At 45.0% G+C, this 20406-nt stretch overlaps 1 protein-coding gene across 2 annotated transcripts in view; it reads right to left on the reverse strand.

The window, feature by feature from the left end:
- The window catches only part of NIN (ninein), a 99554-nt gene that overhangs the window by 36542 nt on the left and 42606 nt on the right, over nucleotides 1–20406 (reverse strand). For both annotated transcript variants that reach the window (XM_065403007.1, XM_065403008.1), the window contains exons 5-12: nucleotides 19944–20134; nucleotides 18075–18221; nucleotides 16758–16925; nucleotides 15189–15325; nucleotides 12684–12824; nucleotides 5700–5874; nucleotides 3398–3508; nucleotides 2454–2543 (exon numbers count right to left, since the gene is read on the reverse strand). In XM_065403007.1, the coding sequence (XP_065259079.1) occupies nucleotides 2454–2543; nucleotides 3398–3508; nucleotides 5700–5874; nucleotides 12684–12824; nucleotides 15189–15325; nucleotides 16758–16925; nucleotides 18075–18221; nucleotides 19944–20134 (1160 nt within the window). The remainder of the gene's footprint in view (nucleotides 1–2453; nucleotides 2544–3397; nucleotides 3509–5699; nucleotides 5875–12683; nucleotides 12825–15188; nucleotides 15326–16757; nucleotides 16926–18074; nucleotides 18222–19943; nucleotides 20135–20406) is intronic.

A 20406-nucleotide genomic window follows, 5' to 3' on the forward strand; every position in this document is an offset into this window, starting at 1 on the left:
TCTAAAACCAGGGCATTCCCTGTGAAACAAGAAAGCTCATCCATTCTGCTTTGAATGTTTGCAGCCACAGCAGTCCTTAGAAAGTGGACAAATTAGAGTAGATCTTTTGGGGGCACAAATTACAAGAAATCTGAGTCAGGGTGGGTTGATTTAAATAACAGCATTGTAAATCATGATTTAAATCAGCAAGCAGAAAACCTTGATTTAATTTTAATTGTGTTTTGCATTTGTACTTCGTTATTTACCTAAAGAAAGATTGAGTCTGACTGGTTGGTAATCAGTAAAACAACTGAACACAGCCTTTTCGCTACATTTGGCACTTCCTTTTGCTAACCAGGAGAATATACTAGATCTAGAAACTTTTATTTAAGCAGTTGTGTAGCTTAACTTACATTTATTCAGATTCTTAAATTTTATATTTTTTATTATGTTAGAAAATGATCAATGATGCATCTCTTATTTACTAGATGACTGTTTTCCTGCAATGTGTGGATTGCAGGAAAACAGTCATCTAGTATTCCAGCTCTATTTGAATGGAGATTTAAAATCAACTAAAAATGCACCAAAACAGCATTTTAAAAGTAAATATGCTGGATACATAAGAAAAATTGATCAAAACATGTTTTGCATTTAAAACCAACTGATTTATTAAACATAAGGAGTAGTTTTAGCTGTAGTTAGCGAATTGAACGGATTGTTTTTGGTCATGTCTTTCAAGATTTTAGAACTAATAGATCTCATCCTCTCACACCTAGTTATTATTCACATATTCAAAGCAAAAAACACACCCAAAAAACAAGCTTTCCTGCTTTTTTAACTCCCAATAGGTTTCTTAACTTGGAATGAACTCAGGGGTTCTCAAACTTCATTGCACCGCAACCCGCTTCCGACGAAAAAGTTATTACATGACCCTGGGTGCGGGGAGAGAGGGCCACAGCCCGAGCCCCACCGCCCCAGGTGGGGATGGAGCTTGGGCTTCAGCTACAGCCCTGGGTCCCAGCAAGTCTAATGGTGGCCCTGGCAGCCCCATTAAAATGGGGTCTGGCCCCACTTTGGGGTCCCAGCCCACAGTTTGAGAACCACTGAGCTAGTCAATGAACTGAACTAGTTGACTAAACTGAAATGAAGAAAATATTCTCTCTGCACCTGCAGAAGAGGCTGCTGCTGTCAAAAGCTAGCTTAGCATTTCAACAAACTCTGGTTCCAGATGTTAGCCAGGGACATCCACCAGTTCAGTGAGTTCACTTTCTTTATAGGTTGGCAGCCAACATGTACTGCTTAGTATCGTTTTTTGTGCAGTTTAATTTAAATGATTTCAGTAGATTCTAATATGTTTAGGTCTTAGCATGAGTTGTCAAGTTCAGATTTAATTTCAGATTGCTTTTTCTGTAATCATCACTTATTTAAATTTTAAGAAATGTGATTTTTTTAATGAAAAAAAATCAATTTTCATCCACCCTGGTTTAAATGCATAAGATTTCAGGCAAAAAAAGCTCCCTTTACGTGCAACTGTTCTTTGGCCTGTCTCTTGGGCAGCCAAAGGTGGTAGCAAGTTTCACAATGTGAGACCCAACTTGTTCCAAAAGGCCAACAAACAGCCAGAAGGTAACTTTTGCCTGGAGCTGTATTAGGACTGGCTAACATGAAAGGCTTCATATTCCAATCTTAATTATCAATCAAGGTACTCCCCTTTGTCATGGTCGTTTTCCTTAAAAAGCAACAGCTAAAAGAGGGGCTTTTAGGTCCAAAGGCTTGCATTGGTCTAACAAGAGGGGGGGGGGGGGCATTACACCTCTACCCTGATATAACGTGACCCGATATAACACAAATTTGGATACAACGCTGTAAAGCAGCGCTCTGGGGGGCAGGGCTGTGCGCTCCAGCGGATCAGCGTGTCAGGCTCCGACACGCTGCTCTGAGCGGCATGTTAAGGGTGCTGGGTCGGGGCCGAAGGGTTGGATTAGGGGCAGAGGGTCTCGGGGGGCGGTCAAGGGACAGGGAGCATGGGGGGTTGGATGGTTTGGAGGTTCTGGGGGCGGGGCGGTCAGGGGACAAGGAGCGGGGGGCTTAGATAGGGGTGGGGTCTTGGGAGGGGTGATTGGGGCAGGGGGTCTCTGGAGGAAGTAGTCAGGGGAGAAGGAGCGGGGGTTCTGAGCGGTTAGTCAGGGGGCGGGAAGTAGGTGGAGGTCGGATAGGGGGTGGGGTCAAGCATGTTTCCTGACTATTAATAACGGAAATGCTCGAGGCCAAAGCAAGTTCGATATAACGCGGTAAGATTTTTTGGCTCCTGAGGACAGCGTTATATCGGGGTAGAGGTGTATTTTGTTTATAGAATAGCAAACTCACCTGCATCTTATTAGACATGGCTCTCAATTCCTAGGAGAATGATGCGTTAAGTACAGAACTGAGATCCAGTACTGAAGTTGGTGTCTCCCACCCTTTGATTCACTCACCCTGCACTGCTGTTCATACTCGTTTTTCATTTGTACCAATCTCTCCTCCTGCAGGAAAAACTCAGCACTGCTGGGATCAAGGTCGCCGAACTACAACACAGGATGAAAACAATCTAGTTAATCCTCCACTGTGAATAATCCTGGTGCAGAATTCAAGGCCAGGCCTCAATTCCCAAGCATTCCAGTCAGGCTGTGTTTTATTTATTTATATAGAAAATACTGTCAGAAGGGACAGACAGCAAGAGATCAAAACAATTTCCTAGGCAACAGACCAGCTGTTATTTCACAGTCCCGCATGCTCATTTCACTAACTTCGGTTCCAGTGGGTATTTTTATTTTTAGCCAATAATATATAATGCAACTATAAAAGTAACTATCCCGAAAGGGTAACCTGTTTAAATGTAGGAATCGTTTATTGGATTAGAGGCACAGAAAATTCTACACCGTTACATCTTTTAAGAACATTGACAAATGTGAAATGACCAAAAGAGGATCCAATCCTAAATTACGGTGCAGGTTATTATAACATGACCACCCAGCTAATTTGTTCACCCCAATTTTTAGCTCAGATTTAAGAGTGCAAGGGCTCCTAATGTCGTGTCTTTATCTAAGGCAGGATCCCATGTATGTGTGTCTATGTGACTCCTTTTCTGTGATTAGGACCATAGAAAACCAGCTCCGCAGGAAAGAGACTGTTTTCTCTGGGATTTGGAAAATGCTTCGCCCACTTTAGGGCACTATACGAAATAGTAAGTCATTTACTGATAATTTAGGAAAATATAACCTGCAGTAACACTCAGACACAGTTGTCAGAGTAACTAAGGTCCACTGTGATCATGTTCACAGTGAAAGTCTCCTGCTAGCGGTTAAATCAGCATCAGACAGCCACCCTTTAGGAATCTGCTCTCTATTAGAAAGGCACAACGGAAGGAAGGGAGGCTCACCTTCTCGGCCAAGACATTTTCCAAGTTCCTTTGCAGTTTGCTCGTCAGGCTCTCGTACTCTGCCAGCTTCTGTCCAGTCTCCGACAGCTCGCACTCTAAACGGCTGTTTTCCTAAAGGAGAGGGGATCTTAAAGTTCTGGCCTATTTTTGTTCGTTTTAAAAACTTTCCAAACACTGATACCCAAGAAAGTCCACAGTCAGTCAGGTCAGAAGGTACATTTGTCTTGCCCAAAAGTAGGCCCAAGCCTGGATTCCAACACGGATACTGGTACAAATGTCAGTTACCAACACGAAGTGTGAATCTGTCTGCTGGTAAAAAATGGAAGACTCCTCTTGTCACACCAAAGTTGCGCACAGGAAGGCCTGGGCCTGCAAGCAGCGTACAAAGCGAAGAGCAACCCCTAGTCCTGTCTTGGGGCTCTTCTCCCTAGTATTCCCTGCATGCATCTGGCCAACAGCTGCCTAGGGAGGAGATGACAACTTTCCAGGCAGACGAGGGGATTGACATCAGCAATATCTTTAAACGCCCTCCTTCCCCACCCCCAGAGCTTGTTTGCGTACAGCCTGCTCACCTTAGTTTGTTTTTTCAACTAGGCAGAAATAAACTAACTATGAAGTTTGAGAGTGAAGAGTTGCCTGATCCAATTGTATTCAGATTAAAACTAGATCATTTATGAGTTTGCTATTTCTAAAAACATTTTGGAAAGGAACCTGAATCTGGGGCCTAAATACTAATGGCCCCAGCTCAAAAAACACAACCCTGCAGTCAGACTGTTTTGAGAATACGGATCCAATTGGAGGATAGGTTTATGGGGGTTTCAGAGCTGTATTTTGATATGTCAAGACCTTAGCAGTAAGATGTTTCCTCTGCTAGATGATGGCCAGATGATAAAACAGACAGCTATCAAGCAGAATTTACTCCTGGGAGAATTCTGCACCACTGCGTATGCACAGAATTTATGTTCCCCACAGATTTCTTTGCTTCCCCGTCAGAAAAATGATTTTCTGACGGGGAAGCAAAGGGAACCCACAAGAGCGGTCATGCGACCCTCCCCAGCAGTATGTTTCGGGTGCCCAGGACAGCAGGTAGAGAGGTAAATCACTGTGGGGCAGGGGACAGGACCGGGGAAGACCCGACTGGTGACTCCTAACCTGTGCCGGGCTCAGCTGCTAGTCCCGGCTGGGCAGGGGAGGACAGGACTTCCTCTTCCCCTGCACAGCATCCGGGGCCGGGTCAGACCCACCCTGAGATTTCTCCCCAGCTGCAGGAAGCTCTGCAACCCCCTTCTCTCCCCACCCACCCCGCTTCCTGCACCCATCACTCCTTAGCTATAGGGGGAGGGATTGCTGTACAGGGAGCTGCTTCCCCATCTGCCCAACCCTCATACCCAGACCCTCCCGCTGAGCCTCACACTCCCGTACTCAGAGCGCCCCCTACCCCGATGAGCCCCACTCCCCCTGCACCTGGACCACCTCGATGAGCCACCCGCATCTGGATCCCCACCCCACCCCCAGAGCCCCCTGCCAAGCTCTATCCCTCCCACACCCAGCCCCCCCCGCTGAGCCCCAACCACCTTCACTTGGACCCCCCTGCAGAGTCCCATTACCATTGCACCCAGAACCCCCCTCCCCCAACAAGCCCCTGTGCATCCAGATCCCCCCCGCACCCAGACCCCCCACTGAGCTGCCCGGATCCAGCTTGCCCCACACAGTACCCTCTCAACCCACTTCTGGATCCCCCCCAACACTAAGCCCCTCCACACTTGGATCCTGCCGGGCTGAACCTGCCCACACCTGGTGCACCTGGCACGGAGGGGCAGGGCCCTGGAGTGTTTCTGGGGCAGGCCTGTTCCTTGCACTGTGTCAGGGTTGGGTGCAGCCTCACTGCTGAGTCCGTGTCCCGGGGGAGAGCTGCGCAGTGATCTCCCACCTCTGTGCGGCCAGTGGCCTGTGCTCCCCAATGCCATGCTGGAGCCTCCACATTTATTTGACAAATAAAATTGGCAGAATTTTAAAATATCATGTGCACAATTTTTATTTTCTGGCGCAGAATGCCCTCAGGAGAAAGAATAGCCCATCTGGTGTCTGGGTTGACAGGACATGTACACACTGCAGATCACAGCTGCAGAGTCTGGGACCCTTATGACATCTAGGCAACAGCCTACCCAGGAACGCCTACACCTATACAAATCATGCTGCTAAAGGTAATTTCATCCAGCACAAACACACGCAGTCATTGATTCTCGTAACGAGGGCTGAATTAAGTGAGAAAGTTCTGCAACTTCAGCCAGCCCTTTGTTACCTTTAGGGAAAGGGTGAGCCGGTCGCGGACGTAGTTCTCTTCTGTTTTCACCTTCTCAATCTCCCGCTCCAGCTCCAATCGCAGTTTGCCAGCCTGCTGCAGGATCTGCTCTCGCTCCTTCCGGAGTTCATTCTTTAAAGCTGCAGTGCGTTCTTTGTACTCCTCATCCAGCTTCCTATTAACACAAGAGAGGATGGTAAGAAGAATGGGCAAACACCGTTAAAAAGCAAGTCGGGTAGGAACAGTCACACAGAAGCAGTTGGGTCTTACACCAACAACTAGACGAGAAAAAAAGACTCCTGGGAGAGAAAGATGCACAGATCAGTAGCATACACACCCACCGGCCGTACTGTACAATGCTGAGTGACATGCACATCCCATGCGATGTTCTGCATAGGCCACTGCATTTTTAGGATTAAATTGGATTTCTGTGTGGAAGCAGAAAAAGGAACTATCAGAAAAGAACTGCAATGCATGACAGTTTGTTATTATTGTTGCTACCACCAGTTCTTGTAATACCCCTATCTTTCCTGTAAAGAAGCCAGGAAAGAACACCTATCGGTTTGTTCAAGATCTCCGCGCGATTAATGCTGTTGTTTTGCCTTCATTTCCTGTGGTTCCAAATCCAGCTACAATTCTTTCTTGCATTCCACCTTCAGCTACCCACTTTACTGTTGTGGACCTTTGTTCAGCTTTCTTTTCTATCCCCATTCACCCTGATAGTCAGTATCTGTTTGCCTTTACCTATAAAGGACGCCAGTACACCTGGACTCGGTTACCCCAAGGGTATACTGAGTCCCCATCCTTGTTTTCCCAGATCCTGAAGAAGGATCTGGATGATGTGGTTTTTCCAGGTAAATCAGTGCTTATACAGTATGTGGATGATCTTTTGTTGGCATCCCTTTCCTTTGAATCTTGTAAAGTTGACACTTTGGTTCTATTGACTGCTTTAGCTGCTAAGGGTCATAAGGCATCCCGAGAAAAACTACAGCTGTGTCAGCCCAGGGTTCATTACCTTGGTCATGATATTTCCCCTGGTACTCGTCATTTATCAGATTCTCGGATTTCAGCTATTCTAAATATGCCTAGGCCTGGTACTATTTCTCAAATGCGTACTTTTCTTGGCATGACTGGGTACTGCAGACAGTGGATTTTAGGCTATGCAACAGTGATCAAACCCTTACAGGATCTGACTAAGTCAGATACTCCTGAGCCTCTTCCTTGGTCTCCAGAGGCTGAACAAGCTTTTGTTGCTATCAAGCAAAGCCTGTCCAGTGCACCAGCCCTGGGACTTCCTGATTATGCTAAACCATTCACTCTTTTCTGTCATGAGCGTAATGGGTTTGCTTTGGCCGTACTAACGCAAAAGCACGGAGATAAACACCGTCCCATTGCTTATTACAGCACGGCCCTAGACGCTGTGGCAGCTGGATTTCCCCCTTGCCTGCGTGCTGTGGCTGCAGCAGCCCTTTCTGTTCAAGTATCTGAATCTATTGTTTTAGGATCTCCTTTGATTGTTGCTGTTCCTCATGCTGTGGCTGCACTCTTGTTAAAATCTAAGACACAGCATTTATCCACTTCTCGTCTCACAAAATATGAGCTTGTCTTGTTGTCTTCGTCTCATATTACTTTGGCTCGTTGCCCTGTTTTAAATCCTGCTTCCTTGTTGCCTGGGCCAGAAGACGGAGAACCACATGACTGTGTGTCTGTAACATCGGTTCTCTCCCGTCCGAGAGATGATTTACTAGATGTGCCCTTGCAAAATCCTGATCTTATTTACTTTGTGGATGGTTCATGCTTGCGAGATTCTAAGGGTAAATTGGGTGCTGGTTATGCTGTGTGCTCTGCACACGCTGTTATTGAAAGTGCTTTTCTTTCTTCTGTGTTTTCTTCTCAAGTAGCTGAACTTGTGGCTTTAACTCGAGCCTGCATTCTAGCTCAAGATCAAGCAGTTACAATTTATACAGACTCTCGTTATGCTTTTGGAGTGGTACATGATTATGGTTTGCTCTGGAAGTATAGAGGTTTCCTTACATCCACTGGTTCTCCTATTAAGAACAGTCTGTATGTATCTGCTCTTTTGGATGCCCTTTTATTGCCCAAAGCTATAGCTGTTGTTAAATGTATGGCTCACCAGACCCCTCATGATGAAGTTACCCGTGGAAATGCTTTGGCAGACTCTGCAGCCAAAGCAGCGGCCCTTTCTGCACCTCAGGCTGAATATACTTGTGCTTTGATTGAACAGCCTCAAGTAGCCTCCCTTGAGGATCTGGCCAAGATCCAGGAAGCAGCACCTGTAGCTGAGAAACGTTTTTGGAGTGCTAATGGCTGTATTCTACACCCTGACCATCTTTGGCGTGCCCCAGCTGGTCGCCTGGTTGCACCGAAGATGCTAATGCCCTATCTTGCTCGTGTATACCACGGAATGGCACACGTGAGCAAAGGGGGGATGGTTGCTGCAGTTAACCGAGATTGGTGTGCATTCGGGTTCCCAGTCATTGCACATCACTACTGTCAACAATGTGTGATTTGTCAGCAGCATAACATTGGTAAAGCTGTTAAAGTTAGGCAGGCAGCTCACCCTCCCCCTTGGGGACCTTTTGTAAATATTCAGATTGATTTTATTCAATTGTCTAAATGTTGTGGTTATGAATATGTATTGGTTTTAGTGGATGTATTTTCAAATTGGGTTGAAGCTTTTCCCTGCAGGAAAGCAGATGCCAGGACTGTTGTGAAACTTCTGCTTAAAGATTTTGTACCACGATTTGGCATTCCTGTGAGTATCAACAGTGACCGTGGAACTCATTTTACTGGACAGATTGTAAAAGAGTTATGTGCAGCTTTGCAGATCCAACACAACCTTCACTGCCCCCACCATCCGCAGTCTGCCGGGGCAGTGGAACGCCAGAATGGAATTCTGAAAAATAAACTGGCCAAGATTTGTGCTGAAACAAACTTGAAGTGGCCAGATGCCCTTCCTCTGGCACTAATGAGTATGAGAGCCACTCCCAATCGAAAGACTGGACTCAGCCCTCATGAGATTCTGACAGGGCGCCCGATGCGACTACCAAATGCGCCCCCACTGACCCTAGCTCAGATGGACATTCATTTAATGGATGACACAATGCTTAAGTATTGTCAGGCTCTAATGAAATGTGTTAAGTCTTTTTATACACAGGTGAAAGAAGCACTACCCAAGGATCCTGTGCAACCCTGCCACTCGCTGGAACCAGGAGACTGGGTCTACATAAAGGTCCATCAGCGAAAGACTGCCCTGGCTCCACGCTGGAAGGGCCCTTTCCAAGTCCTGCTGACCACCAACACCGCTGTGAAGTGCCAAGGACTGCCCACCTGGACCCATGCTTCTCACTGCAAAAAGACTCCTCCACCTGGAGAGGATTCTCCAGCTGCTGATCAGCCTATTTCTCCTGCTAGATCTGCTGTGCCTCCTGGACAGCAGGGAAAGAGGACAAGGTGAAGTGCTAGTAACCTCTCCCTTGTCCACTGACAGATCTACAATACCTTTGAATTTTGTTACAGGAATCACACCAGTACAGGGTGAAGTGCTAGTAACCTCTCCCCTGCACTATGGTGAATCACAACTGCTTTTGAAGAAGAAAAGAAGAAACACCCGCTCTGCTGAAACCACCAAAGTCCAGGGATTCCTAACTACCAGAGACATTAAGAACTGGCCCTGGTGGAAAAGACGGAGCATCGTTTATTGGCAAGGAGGGAACTGTGGGGACCGTTCCTGGGAATGTGGAGTCCAGTGGTGGGGTGGGTTCTTTCCAGGGGCAGGACTTTGTGCTTATGGACAGGTACCTTCAGGATGCACTGCCCTTTCTAATTGGCTTTCAGAAGATGAATATCAAAACCGCCTTGCCACCACTAGGACTACACCCACTAGTCCCTTGACCCCTGCCACCACCACTGTAACTTACCCAGATACAAACCGTACCGTATATTCCAATGAAACTCAGTGGCCAAGGCTTTCACATCTTAGTGATTTACTGGAATTTTGTTCAGAGAAATTATTTTTTAAAGTTCAGAATAATGTATATGAGCGAATAATTGAATGGAAAACAAATGGATCAGTAGAGATAGAAATACATAATATCACTACCAGCGAACCCCAAGAATTAATAGTTGCAATTGATGGGTTCTATAATGAAGTAGATATGATGGTTGTTCCTGGAACTTGTACTGTGTTAAATGAGAGAGGCCCTTATTGTTATTTGGTCACCCAATTAGTGGATAATCAGACAAATACCCAAAGAGTTTGTTCTGCCACTGGAAATTTTACCTGCATAGAAAGTATTCCAGTGACTAATAATGTGACCTGTACCTTATTGCAATACACCCCCTCTTATACCATTAATGTTAATGCCTCCCGGAAATACATAAAGGTATTTGACCAACAGATGTGGTATAGTACTACACCAAAGAAAGATGTAGTAGGATATCGGTGGACTGTGATTAATACTACACTAGGGACTGTTAAATTTTCATTACCCTTATCCAGTTTCCAGATTACCTCTACATACCCGAATTGCTCACAGGGGGCTGCCATTAGATTAGCACAACAGAGGGCTTGGGTTATTTCCTCTAGAAAGAAGAGAGACTTGACCGGATCCCTGTGGGATGGGGCCAATAGTGCAGCAGCAGTTTGGAATATTTTTAAGAACCAGGAACATGATGAGAAATTGGGCCAACTAGAGAAGGCCATAGGCCTTGTTTCTGGAGCACAACTAACCCAGGTACAAGCTGGAGTTGGTGAGTTACATGTTATTTCCGCCCTTAGTTCTATGACCCAGAAGTTGCTAAGAGAGATGGTACTGAATATCACTGAGGCTGGGAAGGCATTGCAGTGGGATCTAGCATGTTCAGAGACTCAGGATTTCCTGAATGACCAGCTAATGTCCATTCGGAAAGATCTAGAACATAAGGCTTGGCCCACTGCCCTTACAGACACATCAGGAGTACCGTCTGACCTGTGGTCATGGAGACTTACTTGGAAACTTTCTGGATGGAAGTGCGGACGTTCTCAATGCTCCTTCCAAGCATATGGACCGGTAAAGGGGGTGTGGGCTCCCACATACCGTATCCTGCCGGGTCCATGGGGAGGATGCATGTGGGATTGGGTAATTCACCGAGACATCTGGGAAATTAGACCACCTGGTATGCCCAATCGATTTTTAGTCAGTGCTCCTGGGATTACACCTGACATTTGGATGGGGTTAGGTAGTCTATGGACATTATGGCCATTAGAACCCCCACAGCTTCAGTGTAACCGTAAACTGAAGCCAGGAGAAGTTGTCACTGTTTATGACTACGTTTGCTGGGAGGGTAGTGGACAAGGAACTACACTGACAGGACACTTACTTTTTCAAGCTAATGATAGCTGTGTGTATGTTAATGACACCACATTACAAGACATACATTTTAATCTCACTACCACTGCAGGCAATCATATTATTTACTGGCCTGCAGATAGAGCTTTTCAAGTAGCCCTTAGATTCCAGATACCCTTTAATTGGACTAGTTTAGTACCTGATAGATTTCAGAATTTGTTCTCACTGTTACCAGAGATTCAGAAAATTTCTAAAATACAAGGGCGAATTCACATGCTTCAAAATATATATCAAGTTGAAAAGTATGCCTTTCAGACTGCTTATAGAGTATCCACTTTATGTACTAAGTATGATGTATTGTGCTTTGTAACTAAGGCTGTACAACAACCCCATTATAGTTTTGCTATGGGAATGTTATTGCTTGTATTGTTATTAGTTAGCTTAGGATTATGTTATTGTTGTTGTAAAATACGTAATAATAGTAATACCTTTCATGTTCATGCTAATCATGCATTGTCATTACATCCAATCAGAACCGCTAAAATTGAAACACCTGATATAGAATCAGAGGTCCAGGACTTGATGCAAATAGAGGTTTAAGAATGTTTGTTGTACTAGAAGTACAAAAGGGGGGGTTGTGGAAGCAGAAAAAGGAACTATCAGAAAAGAACTGCAATGCATGACAGTTTGTTAGCAAGAGTCAGGCTAACTGTAGGCCTGATAACGCGAGATTTGTAGAAGCGAGGAATGTGAGAGGCGGGTGAGATAGTACTGTGTGAGGAGTTATTGTGACCTGTGACCTTGTATAGATAAGGTGTAAAAGACCTTGGATAGATAAGGTATAGAAAATATTGCCTGTCGGTAGGAGTCAAAACAATTAAAAAAGTAAAATACCAAGATGACATATGTATAACAAGATACAGCTGTCCCTCATTATTTTTGTAATGAAAGGTATAAATGCTTGTTGTAATTAGGTATCAGAGAGAGAGACCTGCTTGGCTCTCTCCCTCTGCACACTGTGAGAGTGAATAAAGCTTCTGACTTGCTGCACCCAATCAAAAGAGTGAGAACTCAGTTTTTCTCCGACATCTGTCTCACCAATCCAAATCTTAAAGTTAGAGTTCAATTAAAATTATATTTGTGGAAAACAAAATGTAACACTTCCAGCCACCTAATCAGGAAGGCAAAATGAGAGCATGAAAACCAGGTGTGAGGACCATGATGCCCCAAAAAAGAGGGAATTGTACAGATGGAACTGGGTTGCACAGAATTCGGAGACCTTTGGTACTGTAGAAATGGGTGGTAGGAAAGAGGAAGACAGGATCAATTTGAGTAAGCCCCCTGAGCCCTTCAGAGCGCGCGCGCACACACACACACACACACACACACACACACACACACACACACACACACACACACACACACACACACACACACACACACACACACTTACTTCAGCCTGAAGTTTTTCTTTAGAGCCCCACACACGCAGCAAAGCAATTATCTCATTTTTATGTACAACCAATACTGTATACACCTGCAACGACCAAACAAAATGGAGAGACCGGTGTTCTCCGATCACTCCAGCCCCCTTCACGGCAGCGAAGGCGGAAATGCAGGTGGGCTGCCATACCTGAGGTTGTATTCATTCCGGCGCTCTATGGTAGCATGGTGGTCGTCAACTTCCGAGGCCATGAGAGATTTCATTTTTTCAGCTTTTTCCAAATCTGAGCGCAGCTTCTCTTTTTCTCTCACCACTTGGTCAACTCGCTCCCTATTGAAAGGAAGGAATCCTGGATTATACGCCCTTCCCTGGCTCCCCAGCACCCAAACAAGTCACTCACACATCTCGAGGCCTGAGGAATACCCCATTTTCTCCCCCACTATACATCCCTCCTGCCTCCAGGTCATAGCCACCTTCCTCTTGGTGAAAGATCGGATGGGCTTGTCCCATCAGTTCTAGTTCTTCATCAGCGCGGGCACAAGTGCATTGTTGCCTCAACTCTTGCTGGCCAAGACGGACGAGTTTAGGAACTGCTTTGGAGTAGTTTAATTTCCTGCACTGGTGGAGCTGTGCCACTGGGCTAAGCCACCTTCTGTCCCATTCTTTTGTTTTCACCGTTTTGATTACCTCCGTCACCTCACTCGCTGTACCCACCTGTCAACTGGATTTGTTTTATTACTCGGTCTCTGTTGGATCGGCTACGTTGGACAGCTCCCTTAAGGGAGCTCAATTTTCAATTTGTTCCATCTCTCTACCGGCAAGTCTCATCCCGGAGCGGCGGTAAAGTAGAGCGGTTGAAGTGTACAGATGAGAGCTTACACCTCAGCGCTTTGGCTGGAGACAGTTCTTTCCGGTCTTTCCTTTCCTTTATTCAAAATCTCTTCCAGTACAAACCCGAATGGCAATGTAGTGAAAGGAGATGTGACCCCCCCAAGCACTGGCAAAGGGATGACTATCATGTAACTACAGCTCCTATCAGGCCTCACAAATTCTCACTATACCTGCCACATTGTTGTCGTGGTATTTATCCATAAAGAATGTCTTATAAGGTATCAAATAAAAGCTCGTAGAATGCTGGTCATCACAAGCATTGAGAGATGTATGTATGGGTGTCATGCAAGGAGTTGTGTCTATGTGCTAAAAATGTTTAAATTAGGTAACCAGGCAGGGATGATAAACAAGTTTTTCCCCGACAAAGAAATGTTGTGTGATCTGTCTGCCTAGGCCTCTGAGGTAAATTAAGCACAACACAAGAGGAGATACATTTGCACGTAAGTCAACAGGAAAAGCCAGGTTGACTGGGGGATGTGAAATCAGCTGGGAAGGCACCAGAGACTAAAGCCACAGGGGGTTGTCTTGTGTTTGGGGAAACAGAAGCAGAAGCAAAAAGATATTTTTCTGATGCATTTCACGAGGAACACTCCTGGCAGAAGGGAGTGATTCATGAAAAATCTGGCTCCTAATTTGACTGAAAATCAGCAAGCTCTGCAAAGGACTCTGAGAAAGAAACCATTTGAGACAAAGGATTGTAGTCTGCTAAAGTTATGTCTAGACTCTTAGAAGCGTATTATACTTTTGTTTTATTCATAACCAGTCCTGTTTCCCCTACCCTTACTCTGTATCACTTAAAAAAAAAATCCATGTTTGTTAATAAACTTGTCTTTGTTTTATCCTAAGTAGACCTCAGCGCTGTAATATTAAGCAAAGTGTGAATTCTTAGCTGAATCAAACAAGCTGGGGTGTACCCTGCCTCTTTGGAGATAATGAACATGGTCAGTTTCTTTGAGTGTCCAGTAACAGGGCTGGATACTCCAGGCATAGGTGCTGGAACTAGGGGTGCTGCAGCACCCCCTGGTTTGAAGTGAATTCTATTAAAAACAGGGTTTACAGTTTGGTTTAATGGCTCACAGCACCCCAACTAGACAAATTGTTCCAGCCCCCCGACTCCAGGGAAACAATCTTCCAGGGGCTCAGGACTTGGAGTGCACCAAGTGTTACCTGTCTGGCAAAGGACAGGCTGGCAGAGTCCGGAGAAGTTTGTCGGGGGTGGCTAACAGACCGGAGTGACAGGGAGCTGCACCCAGTTCAGCACGAGCAAATCTCTTTCGCTGAGGCAGAAGGGTAACAAGGTGTCTCATGGTTCTGAATGCCCTAAGGGTCAGTTTTGTACATCCCGTGTGCTTGCACTGCATGACAAACCCACGTAACACTAGAGATCCGTAACTAGTCATCAGAAGCATTCAAGGCAGCAGGCATCAAATCTCACCCTCCGCGGCACAAGGGCCATAACTATTGACGTATCTTGGCTGTTACTGTTTCCAGCCCTTTAGGAACAAGCAAGAGAGATGCTTTCTTGTGGTTTTGGTTTTTCGGAAGTCTGAGCGTGCTTTCCTGTGAGGCTTTGCTTCCACTGAGGTATGTCGCTTCTCAGACTCGCAATACTCGGGCTAATGAGAAATTCGGAGGTGCTGACAAAATACCCTCCGGTGCTTCACAAGAGGTACAAGTTTTCACACCATTTTAGGGAGATGTTCTCTGAATTGTGGAGTAAGCAAACAGTATCTAAACTCCTGTCCGGCCACATAACTAGGACACATGGGAGATCTGATGGAGACTGAAACCCTGCCAACTTACAGTAAATGTCTGATCTCCATTTTGAAGCTGGCCAAGGCGGCCTGATGGGTTCCATTCTTGGTTATCAGAAGCTCATTTTCTAACGCCAGAGTCAGCTCCGTCAGGTTGACCTTCCCATCCAGGCTAAAATCCAAGGCCTGTAAAACAGAAACAAGTCAGCACAACAGGGCTAACTTCCCTTCTCCTGTAGAAGCTTAAAATGAAGGTGACAACAGAAAGCTGGGGAGGCCTAGAAGTGGCCTGCGCTTGGTGGTGAATCTGTTCTGAATGGCATCTCCGCAGGGATATGGAATGTAGCCTCTCAACTCCCTCCCAAAATTAAATCCATGCTGTGGCAAAGGGGAAGGAGAGAGGCACAATTTCCAATCAGACACACAGTCAATCAAGTGCACACACGACAGAAGTGGCAGATGCATGTTTGTTTGTTTACTGTAGGTCTCAGCTAAACTGCATTTGTTTTTAATTTAAATGTGGCAAGATGGATGATTGAAAATGATCTTCTCAAACATTAAAAAAAGTCTTGCAATAAAGACAACTAGAGAGGTAGGATAATTTGTGCATGACCCCTTAGCTTCAATTAACTTGTGTATTTTATAGTAAAACCCTCACCTTAATTAGATCACAAAAAACCCTCACCTTAATTAGATCACAAAGCCCATTGCTAGTAATTACAATGGTGGAAGCCTTTGATGGGCCTCTAGTTACACTTTGTTTTACCATACTTAAAATTATAAAAAACACTGTGTAAAGATGACAGAAATCACATGTTAATGCTAATAAAACCAGACAGGGAAAAAGCTAAAAAATAAAGTAATCAAGCAGCAAATGAAAGAGAAATTAAGGAGCTACATTTCTCAAATGCCAGTCTGGCTAAAAAGAAAACGGCTGTGAATTTTTAGAGTAGGACTTGCTTGAGCCCAAACTGCATTTCCTTGCCTAGGGCTGATAGCAGAGTTTTGGTGCAAGTGTTTATAGCAGCCAGTAATGCTCAAACTCAGTGTAACGTTGACTGACAGACAAGCAAACATTCTTCCAGTGTATCCCCAGTGTCATAGAATCAAGTGCCAAGAACAAGTACAGGAAATTCTCCTTTAGCTTGTCCACAGCTTTTGAAAAGGTAGCCTGGGAAGCAGTTTGCTGCAGGGTGAGGACATCTGTTTTGCAATGGAGATGAACATTTGTATCCTCTGGATATGAAACACCCAACATGAGCCAGGCTCTCAAATTTTGCTCTCCATTTTGGTATGCACAACAATTTGGAGCACTCCGATGCTGGAGTATTTGGTTTGCTGGTGCAATCTGGTATGTAGACCTCTAAATAATTACACCGCCCCCTGTAAGTATAGGTGGTTTGCTTCAGGAAGGATGGAATGCTGCCCTTTGTGTTATCTTAAAACACGTTCACTCCGTGGGAGTTGTCACTTCTCATTTCTCTAAGCCTTAGGAAGTTACCATGGATATCAACATCCCTGCTGTTCCCAGCACTGCATCATTTTAGATTAAAAGTACAGATCCAGAAGCAGCAGCATCCAAAATCAAAATCAGGTGGCTGGGGATCTACCCAATTACCGTGAGGATTTCATGGCCGTTCTCGAGTCCCTCTTCATGCCACGTGTCAAGTACTCGCTCCACAGAGGCATAGCCCAGCCCGTCGTCGAGGCTGGAGAAGACTCTGAACCCAATCGTGCTAGTCATCGCGGACAGGGCAGTGGTGCGTCTCCCACTTTCATCAAAGGACTAGAAGAGAGGAGAGATGGGGGTCTGCAAAGGCCAGCTAAGGGCAACACTGGACATCTTCCTACTGCTGCCGAAGGAGGAAGGCTTATAAACTGAATTGCCGTAAGGACTTGAGTCTTCTCTCAACTGCACTGATGTGGCTCAGGAGTAATTCCATTTAACCCAGTGAAATCCCAGTCTAACCAGGCCCTTGCTGTTAAGTTTCGAGTGTAAAATAAAGGAGGAAAAATTCTACTGTAGCAAGACAGGTTCTCAGGCTGATAAGAGTTTTACCCTGTTGTAATTACCCAACTATGGGCAATTTTGGCTTTGAATGTTTTGTGGTTTCCCCCAGAAGGGCTGCCTCAGGAATCCACCTGCACATTTACCGTTGCTGGCCCTTCCTCCCCACAGACCACGTGACGTTTCAGTGGAACAGTTTGCCTGGCGGTGCAGGATTCCACCTGATCACTCTGGGCCGACAAATTTCTTTGCCACTTTACACCGTGGTATCAGGAGCCTGGGGGTGCTTCCATAAGAGGCGACCTGGTGGTGGTTTATCCCGATTCCCCCACACCAAAGCAGTTTACTCCTCTTTACAGCGTACACAGAGATTGCCTTTGTATTCACGATGGGCACAAGCAAACCCAGATGCAGCAGTCATTTTAACCCACCCCAGCGTGGCCTGTGACATTATTGCTGACTTTCTGGAGTCTGATAACCAATGCCTAGAGAGAGCCATTCCCAAAATAACGTGTTCTCTTTTGTGCAGAGAGAACATGGAACTTGAAACAGTGACCGCTCTGGTCCACAGTTCTTACACCAATGCAATATTATTCTGGTAATGCCTGGGGGTCCACCACCAGCAATCAGGTGCCTGCATGGAGAAATAAAAGCACGTGGGGCATGACTCAATCTCCACTGAAGGGCTCCGGCTGACTTTAAAGGACTCTGGATCAGGGCCCTAGTCTAATGTGGCATCAGAGAATCAGGTTAGAGATCAAGAAGGCCTATCAGCAGAATCAGGCAGCAATATCTACCTGAAAGCTTCTCTTAATATTACATTATCTAGTCTCCCAACCATCCGGGACTAGCTGCTATTAAAAAACGTCCAGCATTCTAGTCGAATGAAACCATTTTCCAGAGAAATACTGTCCCAGTGCTTCTCACCTGCATGGAGAGGTGCCGTTTGAGTTGTCTGTATGGGGTAGAAGCTGATGGCGTAAGAGATTTTCCATTTTTAAATAAGCCATAGAAAAAGTCCTCTATGCTCATTGTGCCATCTTGTTCAAGATTATGGAACACCTCTTCAAGCACCTGAAAGCGGTAAAATACAGTCAACATCCTTTATACGCATGATGCACCTCTCAGATGTATCAACAGGAGACGCACTTTTACAGCTCAGCATAAAAGAAACAAAATTCTACCAGTTTAAGTCTTTTGTGCAGATGTCATTTAAGGAGCAAACCAAAAGAATTACTCAGTATACCAGATTAATAATAATAATAATAATAATAATAAATGAGATGGCAATTACGGTATTGTGAACAGTGGCTGAGTCACAGAAATACCAAATACAACTACACTGAAGCCTGTGTACCAGCGCATTTTTCCCCTGCAACGTTTTAAGCTGTTCTCCCCTCTCAAAACACAGTTTAAAGAATTTCACTGTCTCGAGGGGTAGTATATTCAAAGAAATAGCTTCTAGAAAATGTTTGCTCCATTACTTGGGGTTGGTCCTGCTTTGAGCAGGGGGTTGGACTAGATGACCTCCTGAGGTCCCTTCCAACCCTAATATTCTATGATTCTATGCTCTCAAAGCCTTCTGGCATGAGGGTTTCAGAGCAAATGATGTGCTGAAAGAACACCAGCTTGCAGAGTAGCAACTGAACTAAGGGACAGTGCCAGGTTAAAATAAATACCAGTTACTACCACAAGGCAACCTGGTTTTTAAAACAGCTTAATTTTTAATATGGAAAGTGTTTAAAATGTACAGTTCATTGACTTTCTGCACTATACTCTGCTTTGACTATGAAAGAATCTCATCCGTTTCTAGTCCCTTTCAATTCCTGGCCCCCCAATGGTAGCAGGACGCTGCAATGTTTGTGTTGCAAACACTGCGAATGAATATTATCCCATTAAAATACAAACTTCCTGGAAAAAAAAAATCATTTAAGTTGTTATTTGGGGGTGTACAAAAGCTACTTTTTACAAGCCTGTGAATCCTAAACGGACATGAGAGTGTCCCAGTAACACAAAAATATTCATGTCAAATTTAGTTTTGAAATCCTGTTGAGTCACAAATATTGCCCCAGGGCATTTGCAAATGGCGCTCAAAGCAAGGGCTGTTGACTTCTTGGCAAACACTCTAGTTCCTGATGAGGAAGTTTAATACCACACAGTGGTGTAGTGGTAATAAAATAAAATAAAATAAAAAAGTGGGCAAACTAACCTTTTTGGTGCTCCAGACTGGGCAGTGACCTGGTAGGCATTAAGGGGGTGCAGAGATTCCTTTATTTTGAATTGTGTTTAGGCTACGATGACATCGGGGTGAAAATCAGATGTGCCATTAAAAAGCATTTTGACACTCTCTGCTATACACAAAGCGATCAGAAGTGATTTAACTCCGTATTCCCCAACCAAGAAGCGGATAAATTCCATTAACCCTGGCCTACACTACAGATACCCTGGCTACAGACCTGCCATTTACTTTCTGGTTCGTAATCACTGTTTAGACCCCATTTTACTGGAGAAACCATCATTAGTTAGGGCTGTTACTACCTTTTTATAAAGACAGGATCGAACATTTGTTGACTCAAAACCGTTATGCTCATTAGGAAGCTATCAACTGGGTTTGGATTCTGTTTCCAAGTCACCACCTGTCTCTTTAAAATGGACAATTAAATGTATCCTAGGCATTTCTCAGAGAAAAGCGAGTCATTTTCCTGGTAAAAGTGAGGAGACATTTCTTATGGAAAAGCCTTTAGAGTACTTTGTGCCACCAGCTTTCCTCTGAAAGGAGACACCCGAGATCGTTACCTCGCCATCCACAGTCTGCAGCCCGTACTGCTCACAAACGGAGATCAGCTTTTTCCTGTTCAAGTGGCCATCTCTGGTGATCCCTAGATTCTCACAAACCTCCTGCAGCTTCTCTTCTATCCAGTCCTGGGGAGGGGACGACGCAGTCTGTGATGCATTCAAGTCATCCGGATTCCAAAATCTCAACTGGCCTGAAACAAGGGCAGTTTGTTTGACATTATTAAAAGGAGAGATAAAAAGATACAAAACACCATTGCAAGAAACTCTGGAGGATTTTATAATATAGAACAAATCTGAAGCTAACACTAGGTGCCAGCGTAGTTATGTCACCCAACACCTTCAACTGGCTGTTTGCCAGCACTAGCAAGTTATCTACCTTAGGGGCTTGTAATGGTGCCCATCACCACAGCATCTGGGCACCTCCTCCTTGCTTGGCAAGATTCTTCGTGAACTTCATGGGATC

The sequence above is a fragment of the Emys orbicularis genome, chromosome 4, assembly GCF_028017835.1.
Source record: "Emys orbicularis isolate rEmyOrb1 chromosome 4, rEmyOrb1.hap1, whole genome shotgun sequence".
Taxonomy (NCBI): Eukaryota; Metazoa; Chordata; order Testudines; family Emydidae; genus Emys; species Emys orbicularis.